This window comes from Mandrillus leucophaeus, unplaced genomic scaffold (assembly GCF_000951045.1).
Source record: "Mandrillus leucophaeus isolate KB7577 unplaced genomic scaffold, Mleu.le_1.0 Scaffold588, whole genome shotgun sequence".
Lineage (NCBI taxonomy): Eukaryota > Metazoa > Chordata > Mammalia > Primates > Cercopithecidae > Mandrillus > Mandrillus leucophaeus.
This window is the reverse complement of record NW_012106341.1, coordinates 616,132-635,921: the sequence shown is the minus strand read 5'-3', so window position 1 is coordinate 635,921 and position 19,790 is coordinate 616,132. Positions and strand designations below refer to the sequence as shown.

Here is a 19,790-nt window from a genome sequence, read left to right as displayed (position 1 = left end):
ATTGAATCTATAAATTACCTTGGGCAGTATGGCCATTTTCACAATATTGATTCTTCCTATCCATGAGCATGGTATGTTCTTCCATTTGTTTATGTCCTCTTTTATTTCACTGAGCAGTGGTTTGTAGTTCTCCTTGAAGAGGTCCTTTACATCCCTTGTAAGTTGGATTCCCATCATTATATTTTGAATCTACCATTTATTACATTTTGCTTTGTGGTATTTTTTCTTTACTTATCTGTTATACATAAGGTTTTTGAGGTTAGAAGCTTTGTCATACTTAAAATTTTAATCTGCCTTAACCCTCCAAAATCATGTACATTTTAGATATTTTTAAAAAATAAATGTAGATTGAGTTGAGTTGATAGGATTGTACCTTACTAATCATGTTAAAATCATAACTTGTGGCAAATCCAAATACTGTGTCTTTCAATAATATTTATCCTTCATATAGTCTTGTAGCTTTGATGCAAATCAGTCTATAAAGTCTGTAAAATGAATCCATTCAGATAGTGCTTCTGCCATATATCTAAGTCAGCCAAATATCTGTACTTTATATCTACTTCAGATATATCTAAAATATTTTTGAAATATTTTAGTTTGTAATCAGAATCTAAGCCATCATTTAAAAAAATCTGATATGTTACTGATTGAATTTCCTACTAAGTATGCAAGACAAAATAGTCTTCACTTAATCAGGATAGCAACAAATAGCCTTCTTAAATAGTATTACTTATATGCAATGTCTATATCCAGATTGAATTCCACTTTTTCTAAAAATGTAATTGTAAAAGAAGCTTCCATCAGTATGGGTAAAATGTCCACAAGGGAGAATATAAAAAGAAGTCCTGAAATGTGTTAGTCCTATCAGTTTGGCATTTAGACTCAATTTTCACAAACTAAGTCTAGCGCTGTTAACAAACTAACCTCTCTAAGCCTCAACTTTTTTTATCTGTAAAATGACTGTGTTACCTGAAGATACTTGAAATCCTTTTCAATTTAAGATAGTATATGATGCTGTTACCAAAATGAGGGAAATGGCAACCCTAAATTGTTCATGGTATTCTGGAGGACTACTACCAGAATCCATACTCATTCATCCATTTAGTCAGTATATATTTATTGAGTATGTATTGAAAATACAGACAGGCACAGTTTTAGGTATCAGGAAGACAGTGCTAAAATCTCTACCTCCGTGGAATTTGCAGTTAAGTGAGGAAGACAGACAAAAACATCAAGTAAACAGTGGATAGATTATAAACCCAGGAGTAGTTAAGTACTATGAAGAAAAGTATGCTGAGGAGTAGAGTGTGACAGGAGGAGCTATTTTAAATAGAGAGAAGGCATTTAAAAAGGAATACAGAACATAAATTAGGTTAGAAAATAAGTCTGAAGAGAGAGCATTCCAAGCAGAGAACAGCAAGTGAAGCGACAGCCACAGTTAGAAGGGTCCTTGGTATGCTTGGAGGAACATTGAAAAGGCCCGTGTGGTTTCAGTGGAGTGAGCAAGAGGCGATGAGGCCAAACGTGTAGCCATGGACAGATGGTATAAGACAGTAATTCCCAGAAGGAACAATCCACACATACCGCCCCCCACCACCCCGGCCCACCCTCCGGACATTTGGCAATGTTTGGTGACATTTTTAGTTGTCACATTAGCAAAATGGATGCTACCAGCTCTAGTTTCTGGAAGCCAGCGATGCTACTAAACATCCTAAAATGCTCAGAAGCACCTCCTGACTCATTGTTTGACTCAAAATGTTCATAATGTTAAGGTTGGGAATCTCAGATACAGGACTTGTAAGCCAAAGTAAGAAGTTTGTATTTTAATTGTGATGGGAATCCACTGGAAATGTTCAGTAGGGCAGAAGGATGACATGGTTGGATCTGTTGTGTGGAGAATGACTAAAGATGGAGGAGAGGAGAGACATGAAAACTAGTGAGGAGGTGACTGCAAGAGTCCAGGAAGGAGACGCTGGTGGCTTGGATGAGCATGGACGCTAAGGAGGAAAGGAGAGAGATTGTTGTTCTCCAGATATAAGTAGATTGAATCCTGGATTTTTTTCCCCTTTTTGCTATGGTTTTCTATCTGGCTTTAAAGTTTCATGAAGTGATTTAGATCATTTGACAATTTACATTTGGAGGATAACAATTGGCCTACATAGCAGGGTGTCAAGGGGATGTATTTATGGAGGATTGACTCTTCAGTTGAGATCTTCACAAAAATAGGAGAAATTACATCTTTTAAAGATTCACTTTATCCTCTTGAATCCAGTTTCTTAAGGGTCAGACATATACCATACCAACCTAGTGGAGATAGAAGTCAATTTTATGCTGTTTATTATTATTTGGGGTTACATTTAAAGTTTAAAAACCTTATTAAAAATGATTTCCTGCTTTTCCTATCTGAATTGAACATTCCCTGATTTTTCTCTTTCATAAAGAAAAAGTCAGGCTTATAATCGAGCATATTTCTTGGAAGTTGAGAACTTTGTTCTCTAATTATTGTGGCTTAGGTCATTGATAGCAAATATTCAAAGATATACAAAGACATACAAAAATATTCAAAGTTATACAAGGCACAAAATAGCCTAGAACATTTTATGTGAGCTTTATGTTTAATAGCAAACATACACAGGTGCTCTGACCCATAAGTCCTTTCAGGCTTTGTAGCCCAGTGAATTCATAGGTTAGCACCCTGCCACCCACCGTGTACTATTAAAACAAAAATGTTCTATATTGAGAAAGAAAAATAGATCTGACTTCTAAACAATTCACTGCCCTACATTCATATGAATGCTGGTAGTCTGGGCATTGTAATATGGGTTTGTGATGTAGGTTCATGTAGGCTGAAGCAATTTGGGCTTGAATTAGCAAGAGCCCTTATTTGATACTCTATAAAAACTTATTTTATTCATATTTATATTTAATGAATAATCTATAGCTGTCAAATATGGAATGTAGTATGGCATTTCTTTTAAGAAGTCATTGTATTCTCTTTCCGTAGTACTATCGTTTGTATGAAACTGTTGGAGTAATTCATAAAAAGGAATATTCAGTTAGAAAAATACATGATATTAGCAAACTAATCTTTGCTAACTTTGATTAGGTGGCTTTATTATTTTGCACCATTTGTCACGTAAAAAGAAAGATTCCGATTCAAATTTAGCCACATTCCAATGGGTTCTTGTAATGTATTTGTATATTAGTAGATATGTTGTTAGTAGATAAAGAAGGATTAAAAAGCCAAATGCAAAGTTCATTCAAAAGATACTGTATCATTCTACATTTTGAAGATCAAATAGTTTCATAATCATTGCAGGCAATAAATAATGAGTTGAGTTAACAGAGAAATTATTAAAAAATAAAATTACAAGCTCTATAAAGATCAAAGGAAAAGAAAGCAAATCAGTTAGTTCATATGTCTTGATTAAAGAGTTGTCTTTTTGGCTCCAAAGGCCTAAAAAGTTAAAAATGTTATTAACTCTGAAATAGGAGCACAAAGACAGGTTTGCTGAGCTTCCCACCTAGAAGAGGATAACAAACTTTATTGTAATGACTATGTAGAATGGTTGCTAAGTTTATTTAAAAAAAAAAAAAAAAAAAAAAAAAACCTCGGGAAAAAGAGCTTATCTTCTAGCTAAAGAGTACCTTCTGATTCTTTATGAATGGTATGACAGGAAGAGCCAGTGTAGACTCAGCCCATCAGTACGTGTCCCAACTCTTAAATCTTTCCCTCGTAATTTTACTCACAGATGGGGGGCAGTCTCTAGGGAAGTAGAGAATGTGTTTTATTTGTTCTGGCTTTGGGTTTGTGTTTGTGGTTTTGTTTTTTCTTTTGCCTTCCCAATCTATGCAATCAATAGCAAACTTTTTAGAATTCTAGTATATTACTTAAACAAAAATGATTATTTTAACAGGCATCCTGTTAGAACCAGCATTTGAGAAATCCTTAGCTTAGCATAGTGAGCAGTTAGTTGAGGGCCCTTAGCAATGGCAAAATGAAGGATATTTCCATGAACTTGATTTGTCCTCTGTTCTTGCCCTCTAACATTTATTTACTGTTGCATTCAGTCTCAGAGGGAAGAACTAAATGGGAGGATTCCTGGACATATTGCCGTTAATTAATATTCCAAGTTTTATAAATTACTGTTTGTTTTCTTCTTTTTTAATTTCTGCTTATTTCATTGCTATGACACAATTATTGGTATTTAAATCTTTATGTATTGAATGTATATATGTATATATAAAATATTTTATGTCTATTATAATTACTTTTTTATATGAATCCACATATAATTTACACAAAGGCATAAATATGGTAATATCATAATGCTTTGTTTCGAAGTGTTGTGTGATTTTTTTTTGTTTTTTTGGTTTTTTTTGCCTATGCTCTTCCCTTTTCGCACTTTCTGTAAGTTCTCTCATCCTGCACCCATGTCAACAACCCCTCGTATATCTTCAATGTAATTTTCTTTATGTAGTGTAATGCTTCCTATATTCACATTCACATTTGCATATAGTGACTTTTAAACCTTTCCTTTTTACAAAGGATAAATCATATTGTGTGCTTTTCTGCTTTTCTGTTCGATAATTTTTGAAACATCTCTGAAGTTAATTGATGGCTCTAATTTGTTCTTTTTATGGATTATATAACATTCCATGGTATGCACATACCATCATTTATTAAACCTTCCTGTTTTAACTATTATCTTTACATCCAGATTTTTTGCCACTCTGAACAGTGTTATGAAAAACATTATTGTACCTGTGTCCTTACATAGTTATGTTATGTCTCTATCCCAGGAGTAGAATTGCTAGATCACAAGGCAAATAAATTTTTAAAATGTTTTGGATGCTGCCAGATTGCTTCCAAAAAGATTATAGCTCTTCCTATTTCTACCAGCAATGTGAGAATACATGTTTCCTATACCTGTGCTAGCAGTATGTTTCAGCCGTTGACTATAAAGTCATGTTTACTCTAGTTCGTATTTTCCCGACTACTAGTGAATTTAAGAAGTTTTTCCTGTCTCATCTGTCACTTGCCTATTTGTATCTTTTATCCATTTTCAATTGAATTGTCTTTTTTAAACATAATTTCATTATATATGCAACATCTGTACAACATTTTCCCCCCATAGATACTGTTAATCGGTTGACTTATGTATTTATAGTACCTTTTGTCTTTCAAAAGTTTTTAATTTCAAAATACTCGGATATTTTTGTATGTTATTTTACAGCATACCTTTTGCTTTTTAATTTTACTTAAAAAGGCTTTCCTCAATCCTACTTTATACAGGTAGCTTCCAGATTCTTTATTTAAAATCAGCAAGAGGATCACTTGAGGCCAGGAGTTAGATGCCAGCCTTGGTAATATAGTGAGACCTTGTCAGTACAAAAAAATAAAAAATAAAAGTGAGGCATGGTGGCACATGCCTGCAGTCCTAGGAACTCAGGAGGCTGAGGTGGGAAAATTATGTGAGCCCAGGAGTTTGAGACTACAGCTGCAGTGAGCTATAGTCATGCCACTGCACTCTAGCCTGGGCAACAAAGCGAGACCTTGTCTCTAAAAAAAAAGCAGAATGCATTGAAATGTATTTTTTCCCTATATAACTAGCACATTAGCATATGGAAAAGACCTACAAACTAAATGATGATGATGCAAACACCCAGGAAATTATTTTGAGAGAAGATTTTCTAAACAAATGCAACAATACCAATTATGTTCTGAAAAATAAAATTACACAAGTTCACTATTTTATTTAAATTGGTTTGCCAGAAGTCGTCCATAGAATAATGATATGATTCACTATTTTTATCCATGACAAAGTCCAATTTAACAATAAATAAACTAATTATGGTATTTACACCTTTAACATTTTATGCAATCTATCATCATTTTAGCAAAAACTAATTTTAAATATATTTTCTTTACAGTGTGGAGTTATCTTTTCTATATTCAGTCAACTTACATAATGTCTGTAATTATGCTATAATTACAATAGTATTTTTACTGTTTTACTAGGTTGGTGCAAAAGTAATTGTGGTTTTTGTCGTTACTTTTAAAAATGTCAAAAACCACAATTACTTTTACACACAAATCTCATCTAGTCAGGAGGTTGAGGTGGGAGGATAGCTTGAGGCTAAGAGTTCAAGAGTAGCCTGGGCAACATGGCAAGACCGCATCTCTAAAAATTTTTTTTTTAATTAGCGGAGCATGGTGGCACACACCTGTAGTCCCAGCAAAACATGATTGTGTTTGCAGAAAATTCTGAGAACTCTACAAAATGAAACTAGAATAAGAGAGTTTAGTAAGGCTGCAGGATACAAAACCAATAGAGAAAAATCAACTACATTCCTATGTAGTACAATGAAAAACTGGGAGTTACAATTTTAAAATCTCTTTTAAAATAACACTAAAACAGTAAATACTTAGATATTAATTTAGGAAAATATGTGCAAGACTGTTATGCTATCAATCTCACAATAGAACAGAAACATTTTCAAAGACCTTTAAAATTGGAAAGAAATGCTATGTTCATTAATCAGAACACTCAATGTTGTTAAGATGTCATTTCTACCTAAATTGCTCTATAGATTCAGTGCAATCCCCATCAAACTCCCAGCAGGCTCCTTTGCATAGACATGGACAGGGGATTCAAAATCGTTTGGAAATGCAGAGGACTTAGAATAGCCAAAGGGGTTTGGAAAGGAGTATTACAAAATTGGGGGAATCATCGCACCTGATTTCAAGACCTATAAAGCCACAATTATCATGGCAGTATGATACTGGTATAAACATCAATGAAACAAAATAGAGTCCAGAAAAAGACTCATCCATATAGGGGGATATGGTTTGACTGTGTTCCCACCCATATCTCATCTTGAATTGCAACTCCCACAATTCCCACATGTCATGGGAGGAAGTCAGTGGAAAGTGATTGGATTATGAGTGCAGGTCTTTCCTGTGCTGTTCTCATGATAGTGAATGAGTCTCATGAGATCTGACAGTTTTTCCCTGCAAAAGCTCTCTTCTCTTGTCTGCCGCCATATGAGATGTGCCTTTCAGCTTCCTCCATGTTTATGAGGCCTCCCAAACCACGTGGAAATGTAAGTCCAATAAACCTCTTCCTTTTGTAAATTGCCCAGTCTTGGGTGTGTCTTTATCAGCAGTGTGAAAATGGACTAATACTAGGGCAAATTAATTTTAACAAAGTTAACAAGATAAGTCAAGGGAGAAAGAATAATTTTTTCAAAAAAATGGAAAAATTGGATAACCATATATAAAAAATTGAAATTTGAACCATATCTCAGACTGCATAAAAATTATTATAAATAGCCTAAAAGTATAAAACCAGAAGAAGAAAACACAGGAGAAAATCTTTGTAATTTTTGGGTTCAGCAATAATTTCTTCTGAAAAACATGTACTTTAAAAGAAAAATGTTTTAAATAGACTTCATCAGAATTAAAAAATGTATATTCTTTGTAGAAAAAAACTGTTAAGAAAAATTTAAAAGCACACAGATTAGGAGAAAATAGTTACAAAACATCTCTAATACAAAATTTATATCCAGATTATATAAAGAATTCTTACAACTCAGTAATAAGACAAATCACTGAATTTAATTTTTAAAAGTTGAATAGATAATTCACCAAAGAAGATATGCAAATGACAGATACATGAAAAGATGCTGAAATCATTAGTCATTAGGAAAATGCAAATTAAAACCATTCTATGCCCTTAAAATGGCTAAAATGGAAAGAATGATAATATCAAGTGCTGGTGAGATGTAGAACAACTGAAACGCTTAAACATTGCTAGACCTACTGCTTTGGAAAACAGTTCTGTAACCAAACGCAGGTCCCATCCCTCACCCCTTGCAGTGTCTAATTAACAATAATGAGATCTGACAGAAAATAACTTTATTCCAAAGGTAACTGGGGGAGGTATTACAAGCTCTTGCCTTGAGGGTACCACTTCAGTCTTCAGGACAAGAAGGCACAGGCTTTTAAAGGGGACTTGGCATGAACAACATGTAGAGTAGGGAGTGAGGAGGGATGGGGTCTTCGGATGTCTTACCTGTCGGGTGGTCTGGTTGGTGCCAATGTGGGCAGAGGCAGGTTGTAAATTGAGGCTACCTCCTGGTGGAAGAGAGTTCTGGAGGCACCTGGTTTGCTTCAAGGTAGGGTCTCTGGGACTTCTAAGTAAACTCATAGATAAGCTTGCCCATGCCTGGTGGAGAGAAGGTAAAGGCTATATTTGCCTTCATTAAGAACTAAGTAGGAGGTGGGGGGAAAAGAAAAAGAAAAATAATCATTTTTTTCCTTTTAAAAATAGGATATTTGACCACAGTTTGACAGTTTAAACATTCACTTAGCAGGTGAGCCAACCATTTCATTTGTAGAAGAGAAATGAAAATGTGTTGTACTTATACTTCAATGTTCATAGCTGCTTTAGTGTTCATATTCAAGAATCTGGGGTACTGTGCTCACTATCTGGGTAGTGAGATCATTCAAATCTCAAGCCTCAGCATCACATAATATACCCATGTAAAAAACCTGCACACTTACCCCCTGATTCTTAAATATAATTTGAAATTATTTGTGTAAAAAGTCAAAAATTAGAAACAGCTAAAATGTTCATGAACTATTGATTGATAAATTCTGGTACATTCATATAATAGTATACTATTTTTTAAAAAAAGTAACAAACTACTTTTGTTTGAACAATGTGAATTGATCTCAAAAGCATTAGACTAAAGTAAGAAGCCAGAAGTAAAAGAATACATATTTCACACCTTGTTTTATTGTGCTTTCCCTGATTGCACTTTGTAGATGTTACATTTTTTATAAATGTAAAGTTTGTGGCAGCCTTGCATCCAGCAAGTCGATTGGCACCATTTTCCTGAAAGAATATGCTCGTTTTGGGTGTCTGTCAGCATTTTTTAGCAATAAAATATTTTTAAATTAAGGTGTGTATTTTTAGACATAATGTTATGGCACACTTAATAAGCTACAGTATAATATAAACATAACTTTTGTAAGCACTAGGAAACCAAAAAAGTTCTGTGACTTTGTTGCAATATTGCTTTATTTATTTATTTATTTATTGAGGTGATCTGGAACTGAACCGACAATATCTTCAAGGTATGCCTGTGTGTAAAATTCTAGAAAAGGCAAAACCATAGTGACAGAAAGCAGCATAACAGGGATTGCCTGAAGCCAAGGATGAGGGTGGGGCAGATTTGCTCGCAGAGAGACATGAAGAATCTTTTTTGGGTAACTCAAGTGTTTCGTATCTTGATATAGATAGGGATTATGTGTATGTGACCATTGATTTTTAAATTCATTGAGTTGTATACTTAAGGTTGCTGAATTCTACTTCATGCAAATTATGCCCCAGTAAGGGAATTCTACTGTCAATTTAATTTTCTTTTCTTTTTTTTTTTTTTTTTTTTAAGGTAGTCCATGTTTTTCTCTGGAAGCTTTTCAGAATTTGAGGTTGGGAGTAGTGAGACTTCAGTGTTCTACAATTTCATTACAACATATGATGGTGCGATTTTTACTTGTTATTTGCACTGATTGCAGAATCTGCATTTGTAGCGGTCAAAGGAAAACTTCCCCTTCGCCCTCTGAAAACTGACTGAAAAGTAACTGACAAAAGGCAGATTAATAGGAGTGAAGTCATACAAAGTGCAACGGAGGCTTCAGTCACAGAGCGAGAACACCAGGCAATGGAGTACAGATCGTTTTATACCCCTCTTTTTAGGGGGAAGGGAGATGGGGAAGTGTGGAGAATTTTAGGGTGGTTGTAAATGGTTTTTATGGGAATTCAATGGGGTTGAACATACAATGGCCTGAGACAAGTTGGACCCACAAAGCAGACGATGGTTTGTGACCAAAGTTTATTCAGGTATGTTGAGACTTCAGACTTTCTTCCTGCGATATGAGTTGAGTTAATGAAAACTTAGGGAATGGACCGGAGGTAACCATTTTCTTCTGAGCCAGTCTGGACTTCAGGGAGATAAGGGAACTTCAGGGAACAGCTTCATCATGAGCTTTATTTAGGAGAGACAATGGGTTGAGAAACAGGAGGTGGAAGGAGGTCAGAGAGACCTTGAGGCTTCTTCAGTTTAACGCATCAAAGTGCCATATTTTGGGATATCAATTTCTGAGGCCCAGCACATTTCTTCATTCATCAATTTGGGAAAATCCTCTACCACCATCTCTTCAAATATTATCTCTTCCTTGTTTCTTTTTATTCTCTTTCTTTGGAATTTTGATTACACTGATGTTACATTTTCTTACAATGCTTCCCATATCTTTCTAATGTCTCTAATATTTTCCATTTCTTTAGTGCCCTGTATTGAATTCTACTCCAGTTCATTACTTCTTTCTTTAACTTAGAGTAATTTGCTTTTTAACCCACTTATTTAGTTATATATTTTAATTTTTAGAATTTCTATTTGGTTATTTTTCAAGTGTCTATCTTTCAAATATTATATTCTTCCTTACTCGTGTATTTAATTCCCTTTTTACTTTTAAAAGTATTTAAATATAGCACGTATATTCATAAATCCAGTATTTGAAGTTTGCAGGAGTCTAATTTTGCTACTTATTGTTTGTCCTGACTCACTAAGGTGGGTATTTCCAAATGAGATTTGTAATTTTGGATTGTGGGTTCCTGTTGGCTGGGATTTATCTATAGAAAACCTGAAAACCACATTTGAGGGATTATTCTCTGCCAGATGCCTGGGGCCGATTAAAGTTGATTCTTAACTGTGTGAGACTACCCAAGTAGTGTGAATTTGAACCTTAGTTTCACTTGAGAGCAGAAGGTAGATTCTCAAAAGAGAGTTTTTTCTCTTTCAGAGGCCAACACTACAAAGGCAAGTGTTCTTTTTATTTTTCTTTCCTGATGGTGGATTTTTTTTTTCTGGTTCTATCTGTTAGCAGTGATAAAGAGACCTAGTTCTAACTGCTGATCTTTCTGAGTCCAGAGCCCCTGACTTCTGGTCCTTCAAGACAATGAAAACCATGGATCTAGTATCTAGGGAGCAGTAAATACGCTCAGGGCAGCCACTACTTTGGACAATGAGAAAAACTAAGAGAATAATTTGAAAAATAGATAAGAATACCTTAAATCAATCATGAATTATTAATATAAATAAGTGACCTACTTAAGAGGGAGAGAAGGAAAGAGAGAGAGAGAGAGTGTGTGTGTGTGCGTGCACGCATATTTGGGAAATACTTTTAATAAGAAGTTATTCCTTTCTTTCTTGTGGTAACAAGAATTACCTAGACAATACTTTTGTATTCACCCGATGACACTCAAAAGATTCAGAGACTTAAAAATATTGTTTTCAAGGTCAAATCAAATTGGAGGCAATGATTCTTTATTCCATTTATAAGACCTAGGTAACTTGTCTTGGTAAAGGTAGTACTAAAAATGCCTTTTCTTTTAGACAGGGAGTTAGAATACCATACAGAGCTCATTTTTGACTGTCAAAACCAAAATTATTTGCAAGCCATAGATACATACAACCTTGTAGGCTGACACCTCACTTAACTGTTAAATCACCTAAAAGATTATCTTGTCTTTCTTTTATGTGAATTCAGGAGCACAAAGCTATTTAAAATTCTTTCTCTAGAGAAATTCTATTAGGAGTATTATATTTCTTTGGCAGTCCTAAAAAGAACCAGCCCAATATTTTAACATCGTATTTTTTAAAGCTACTTTGGATTATTCTTTAAAAAGTTAGATTGAAACCCAAGAAACAGAATATGCACTGGGATACAGCGTGAATTTTACCAGGGTTCTTCTATAGCTCTAAGTGTTCTTTCAAATCTGTTTGGTATCTAGGAAACCACTCTGTATTAGCATAGCAATATTCAAATATACAAGAGACTAGTAGGTAAAAACACAAATAGATTGTACTTTCCCCTACTACTCCCTGCATATTTGAATATGCAGAACACAAATAATGCTTTTACATGTAAGTTTTAGAGTGTCCCAGAAGGACATAAGAGCAAAAGAGAAAAAAGATTGATTGTACCATTAAAAATAGTCTGTAGTCACAGTGCAGTCGTCGGGAGAGGAAATTACTGAAGCGTAGTTCAGGTAATTTTAAAAAACTGATGCTAATAGATGACAGAGGCTGAACACATTCTGACTTATAAAATGAAAGAAAATAATGGACAAAGGAAGACAATAGCAATAAAAACTACCACTTACTGGGTTCTAACTATACATCGGAACTATATTCAGTGCTTTACTTGAATTAAAAACAGTCTCAACTGCAAGAGAATCCACTTATCAAGTGTTTAATGTATGTCACTTTTATCTATAGAATAATTTTTTGAGTTAGGTATTGTTACTTGCCCAGTTGTGTAACTGAGGAAACTGACACAGAGTTTCATCAACTTGTGCAGATCATGTAAGCTTGAAAATGTTAAGTAAGATACAAAAGCCAAGACAGGCTGGCTCCAGAGTGTATGCTGTATAACAATCTTTCCATTTTATTTTCATCTAACTACTAACCTTCATTTCAGCCCAGTCAGGGCAGCAGTCCCTAATCTCCGGGCCACGGACTGGTACTGGTCTGTGGCCTATTAGGAAATGGGCCACACAGCAGGAGGTAAGCAGCAAGGGAAGCTTCATCTGTACTAACAGCCACTCCCCATTGCTCCCATTACTGCCTGAGCCCCACCTCCTACCAAATCAGCCGTGTCATTAAATTCTTACAGGAGTGTGAACCCTATTGTGAACTGCGCATGTGAGGGATCTAGGTTGCATGCTCCTTATGAGACTCTTATACCTGATGATCTGTCACTATCTCCCATCACCCCCAGAGGGGACCATCTAGTTACAGGAAGACAAGCTCAGGACTCCCACTGATTCTACATTATAGTGAGTTGTATAATTAATTCATTATATATTACAATGTAAAAATAATATAAATAAAATACACAATAAATGTAATGTGCTTGAATCATGCCAAAACCTTCCCCCACCCACCCTGGTCCATGAAAAAAAAAATGTCTTCCATGAAATCAGTCCCTACTGCCAAAAAGGATGGGGACTGCTAAGTTAGGGTATGTCTTCTCCCATTTTAAAGATTGGGAAATAGAGGTAGAAACTCTAAGTAACTTGCAAAAGATTACTTGTGAGTAATAGTATCAAGATCAAAACTGGTCTACTCTGTTTCCAGAACCTATATACTTTCCACTCTATTATTCTGCCTTTATGACAGTATTTTTTATTCTTCAGTTATTCATTCATTTGGTCATTCATTTAACAAATGTTTGTTGAGTACTCTGCGCAGTCTGTTCTGGGCTCTGGGGATACTCTTATGAACAAAAAAGGCAAAGTTCCAAAGATTGCATTCCAGTGGAGGGAAATAAAAAATAAACAAATAAACCCATAAATGTATATCAAGTGTTAGCAGGCTCAATAAAGAAAAATAAAGCACTGTAAGCAGCTAGAAAATAATAGGATAAAGGCTATATTTAAATTTTTCAGATAAGATGGTCAGTGCAAGGAAACGTGTAACTGTCACTGGTCTTTCAGGATGCTGTTACTTTCTATCACAAGTATCCTGGCTTACATGACGTTAAAACTCAATCTTGGTTTCATATCACTCTTCTGGTTTCTGGAAGAATATGCTTGATTTAAAACTCACCATGTCATTGCAGAAATAATTTTATGCTGGTTTTCCTCTGTAATTCTTGAATGGTTATTTGAAGACACAAAATTGGTAATTGTTTTCTTTCTGAGCATTTATCCAAAATACCCAGCTTAATAAGGTGAACAAACGTTTGGACTGATTTGGAGAGTATGCCTTGCCAACAATTAAGTAAAAGGATATTTTCTTTGTCATTAACATTTCATGTAGACTATTAGTTCTTAGAAGCAGTCTAATAATAAAAGCTGTAGTGATGTCAGGAACTAATTGACTGATTTTAATTGAAGAACACTTATATTACAGAGTATATGATGGTAAGATGTGTTCAACTTGTTTTTCACTTTTCTTTAAAAAGCTGAAAACTTTCTTCCCAATAGTAATTAAAAATAAACAGCAGTCATTAACTTACTGTGGGCTTCTAATAGCCACAATATTGCTTCCTTGCATGAATGATTTACTGATCTAAAGTAAAGTAATTCAACACTGAAATTATCTTGAAAATTAAAAACCATCCTAGGTAATGAGTAGTTTCAGTTTCTGTAGCACCAATTTATGTTTAGTTTTTTTTAATGTATTCTTCTGCACATATACAACTTGCTAACTAATAAAAATAGTCTCAAAGGGACACCACCTCAAAGAACAGTATGTATGCCAAGCTCAGTTTCTGAACTCTGCAGGCTTGGAGGTGATATTTATTCATTCCTTCATTCAGCCAACACTTACTGAGAAGCTTCTTTAGGCCAGGCATTTTCCTGAGCTTTTTAGGGGATAAAAGGAAAAAAATGCAGTCTCTGCCCCCAAAATAACTTCTTATTATGGGATTAGGATAATATTTTGTTGTAAGCCTGTCTCTTTCATTTAGTTGGTTGTATCATAATTTATTGAACCAATTCTGTGTTGTTGAATATTTAGGTAAGTTATTATTATTTTTTGCTATAAAAAGCCTTGTTTGAACACCCTTGTAGTGAATAAATGTGTCTGTATTTCTGATTTTATTTTTCAAATGAATTTCTACAAGTAGAATAACTAAGTCAAAAGACACAAACATTTTAGTATCTTAAAAATGTACCAAAAAGTTGCCTAAAATAGAAATACAGGGAAAAACATTATACTATTATACATTGCTACGAAAACTGTGTGAGATAGCCTTTTCTTAGTCCATTTCCTTGCCAGCATTAAGAATATAGAATGTTTTGCAACATGTGTATCATTGATCTTTAGTGTTCACAATTCTTAAAAAATTTTCATTTTTAGGAATACTTTAGTGCTGGTTAAAAATTTTCAACTGATATTGATAGTTTTTATCTAATAAGAAGTTATCCAGATTATGCTCTTTCCTTTATTTCTTATGCTGAAATTTAGGGTATTAAGAGGTTATGAAGTGTTGTCCATTGGTTTGAGAAGTTTGACTACAAAAAATGAAGATTGTAGTTGTGCGTGAGTCTGTTGGAAAAGTTGAATATTAACTTAAAAGTAAATGTTAAAAAACCGAGTTAGATCTGTATTTTTTTGGCGTTTATTGGATTTCATAAATACATATTTAGAATATTGTGAATTATATTAAATTAAACACATTATATTTAGTGTCAATACATTTTTTCTAAGCACAAAATTCTTACCTGTAGAAATATAAAAAGAAAAAAAATACTGTGAATAGATTCAAAGGGCTCTAACCACATCTTCCTTAAAAATGAAATTATTGGAGAAGCTTCATGGTTAACCTGTCTGTAACATCTATATAATATTTTTGCCATTCCTGAGTTTGTATGCTCAACAGTTTGATCTCTTTTCTATTCATATCTCAGTGGTTACACTGTTTATTATTTCCAGAACCATAGGACACAAAAACCGGTATGTCAAAGTCCCCCGTGGTCACATCTGGGTTGAAGGTGATCATCATGGACACAGTTTTGACAGTAATTCTTTTGGGCCGGTAAGTCATCTTTTATCTTCTTGTTGATATAATTGGATTTCAAAGGTGAGAACAAAAGTATGTCAGATAGGTTATTTGGGTAACTCAGCCAAGACTGATCATGAATTTTATAGTGGAATAGTTTACGTTTGAAAATTTCCTTTTAAGTATCATAGATAAAGTACACTATCAGTGTGTATGTAAGTATGTGTGTGCACATGTGTTTCTTAGAAAAAAAACTCACACACTTAAGAAAGTACCAAAAAATGCTTTTGGCCAACTACCTTATTCCAAATTGGAAGATATTTTTTTCTCCCACGGGAATACTTTGTGGCTTATATTTTCAGTTGATGTTTAGGTCTTGTACACATTATGTAGGCATCAGTTTTCTAAATCATTAGTTTAAAATGCAAGTGTAATGGAAATCATATTAGTAAATGTACAGGAAGCAAATTTTACCTCTACCCTCTTAGGGTCCCGGCGGGGCCTGAGAATTAAATTGACATAAGACAGAGTCATAGGAGAAAAGCCAGCAAATTTAAGATAAGTTTTAGGTGGCACAGGAGCCCTCATAAAGAAATGAAGACCCAACAGGTGGAAAAACGTACATACTTTTATGTTAGATTGAACAAAGAGACATAATTGTGGAAAAGTAACTGAATTATGTGGTGAGGCTAAAGGAAGATAATTATTTTAACACATTTTAACAAGGTCTTTTGGTACAGAACCCCCTCTGTGCCCCCTGCCATGACTTCCCATGAAATAATGTTTTTTTCTCCTGGTACAGGAAGGGCATCTTTCACATGAAAAATTGTGTCTCCTGCTTTCAGGAAGAAAAGGAAAAGATTAGAATGCCCTTCTTGCATCTGCTGTTTGTCAAGTGCCTTTAGCTTAAGTTATCCTCATGTCAAAGTGGCATATTTTGGAATGGCATAATCTGTCACCCTTTATAAGTAGAATGTTAGAATTATTGAGCTTATAGTAGACATGCAGACATTCCTTATTCCATGCTTGCATTCCATAAAATTGAGACTAAACTGGTATTTTGGGAGTTTTTTCATGTTGAATGTATACAGAAATTCTGTATTTATGAATTCCTGCAATAGCTCATAATATAAAGTGAAGAATCTTTTAGTTAACTGGCACTACACCTGCTTCTCATTATCTAGTGTGTTTAAAAGCTTGGATCTTCACTCATTAGATTTTCCTAAAGGTAAACATATCTGTACTTGTTAACGTATATGTAAGTTGAGCATCCCTAATCTAAAAGTCTGAAATCGGAAATGCTCCAAAATTCTCATATTACTGAGCACCAATATGATACTCAAAGGAAATGTTCATTGGAGCATTTTGGATTTCAAATTTTGGGATTAGATATGCTCATCCAGTATGTATAGTGCAAATCTCCAAAAAAAAAAAAAAAAAATCCAAAATTTGAAATACTTCTGGTTTCAAGTATTTTGGATAAGGGATATTCAACTTGTATAAGTTAATATTGAATACCTTTAGATATGTTTGTGAAAAACATTTTATCCATATAGTTTTTTCTAAAATTTAATGTTGGTGGTCTCTAATAAAACAATTTCTTTCACATAGTATGAGGGCACACTCCTGCTGTCACTAATGGAGCAGCCACTTTGACTCATCTTTGGCTGACAGTACAGTAATAGAGCTAGAGCTGGATAAACATATATGACTGTGTGGAAGATAACTTTAGGAAACTACTACTTCTTTTCTTCTAGTTGCAATGATGATAATAAATACTACTAAGACCCTTTCTTGCCTTTGAATAGTAATTATTACAAAAATATAATATAATTTTTGTAAGGTATACTAAAGTGAAATAAACAGATTGGAAATGTTTTAGGTCGCTTACAGTGTAGAAGTGACTCTTGTGACAAAATTTTGTAGCAACTCGCAAGTGAAAAAGATTACCTAAAAACCATTTTATGTCTCTCTTATCATAGATGTGATTGGGTATGAAATATTTTCATTATGTATGATGTCTCTATGAAATATCTTTATGCTAACCCTCTTGAGTTTATGATCATTGCACAATGATAGAAAACGTCCTATCATCTCATGATATGGATTTGCCAATTTATGACTTTAGTTTGCATTTCTAGTGTGATAAATACCTTTCATAAGTTTACTTTAAAATTTTGATAATTGTCTGGAAGTGTTGTTCAGTGCATATTACTACTTGATTTTACTGGATTATATCATAAAGACTTGGTGATGCTAATGTGTTGCTTTATAATTGCTCAGAATATTTTCTAAGCATTTCTTTCAGTAATTTCTTTCTCTGTGAAAGACATTAGTGTCTTTTCCTTTACGACACCTACTTCTATGTAGATGAATACATTTTCTATTGTAGCCATGATGTTCTTCACCAGCACACAAAATAACTGATTATCGTAGATAGTGACAAATTTTCTGCCTGCTTTAAAATGGAAGCACATAAAAAGTAAAGTTTGTATTTGTATTTGTATGTATCTATAGCTGTGACATTTCTAATAGTGATTTTTAACTACTCTACATTGACAGACTCTTCAATTAAAAATGCATGCAGTGATTATTATAAATATTAGTAATTATATTTGAACTGTTCTCCTAGATAATATGTTCCATTTACTGAAAACACAAATGTGATTCTTTCCATGGCCTCCAGTTAGCTTGTACATTTTCCACTTTGAAGTTTTTCTATCATTTTTATCTAGGTTTAAACTGAGAGCAACCAAGAGCCTTTCACTGTTTCCTGCATAGTGATTTGTGAAATTCTAGTATCTAAAAATAAACCTAAAGTAAATTATTTATATATTTAGCACCTAAAATATATAATTTATTTTAGCTACTTTGACCAAAGGACATTAGAAGAAAAACTTTTGGCTTATACATTTCAAGACAAACATAACTTTTCTAAGATGTATAAATGTATTTTGATTTTTAGGTTTGTGATCATACTGTGACCTTGTGAACAATTTGTGTGCCGGGACTATGAAGCATAACTGAATAATTCAGATTCACAAGCTATTTATGATAGAGTGCTTCTTTCTGAGAATGGAAAATTTGAGCTATACTAAATATGAGTTCTTTTTAGTTCTAAGTCATTTGGAAAAGAGCAAATTCAATCACTTATTTCATTGATACCTTATTAGATAAAATATTAGCCCCCAGAGTGTTTTGTGAAGGAAATATGCCTAATAGGAGATGATAGTTTTAGAAATAAATGAGCATTAGAACTATTATTTATTAATGAAATGAACTGTTGGTTTGAAAGTGATGATATATAGAATATTAAAATTCCATAGAATTCCTTTTGAAGTTTATGAAGTACAAAAATTTTTTCACTTTTTAAAAACTAGTGAAAAGTAAAGGAGAAAAAGTAAAGGTTATGTTTTTTGAAAAGTGTGGAAAATGAATATTAAAATTTATGAAGTGCAAAAAATTTTCCATTTTTTAAAAACCAATGAAAAGTAAAGGAGAAGAAGTAAAGTTTATGTTTTTATATCATGCAAAGCTTTTTATTTATGCCTTCAAGACACATTTTTGAGCACCTGCGGTTTGTCCACTTTGATTTAGGCTTGTGGATCCTGATGGGTGGGATGGCTCAGGAGAAACAAAAGTTACATTTAACCAGGCAGAGATTTTAGATTCTGTAATATATGTGGGAAATGGACATTTTAAGCAATTTAGTATCTAATCATACCTGTTTTGATTTTTTTCCCCTATATAATACTTCTTTGGTAAAAAACAAAACAATAGATTCTTGGAGTTGCAAGAAGGATGAAAGAATGGGACCTTTTCTTTTAAGAGCACTTGACAGCCGGGTGTGGTGGCTCATGCCTATAATCCCAGCACTTTGGGAGGCCGAGGCGGGTGGATCACCTGAGGTCAGGAGTTTGAGACCAGCCTGACCAACATGGTGAAACCCTGTCTCTACTAAAAATACAAAAATCAGCTGAGTGTGGTGGCACATGCCTGCAATCCTAGCTACTCGGGAGGCAGAGGCAGGAGAATCACTTGAACCTGGGAGGCGGAGGTTGCAGTGAGCTGAGATTGCACCATTGCACTCCAGCCTGGGCAACAAGAGAGAAACTCTGCCCCCCCAAAAAAAGAGGTTGGGGGAAGAGGAAGGGAGGGAGAGAGGGAGGGAGGGAGGCAGGCAAGAAGGAAGGAAGGAAGGACGGAGGGA

The 19,790-nt window shown here is 34.1% G+C and overlaps 1 protein-coding gene across 3 annotated transcripts in view; it reads left to right on the top strand.

Moving 5' to 3' along the window:
* Positions 1-19,790, top strand: part of IMMP2L (IMP2 inner mitochondrial membrane peptidase-like (S. cerevisiae)) — a 924,235-nt gene that overhangs the window by 675,769 nt on the left and 228,676 nt on the right. For 2 of the 3 annotated variants that reach the window (XM_011999199.1, XM_011999200.1), the window contains one exon: positions 15,514-15,616. The exons of the other annotated variant lie outside the window; for it this stretch is intronic. In XM_011999199.1, the coding sequence (XP_011854589.1) occupies positions 15,514-15,616 (103 nt within the window). The remainder of the gene's footprint in view (positions 1-15,513; positions 15,617-19,790) is intronic. 3 annotated transcript variants of the gene reach the window in all.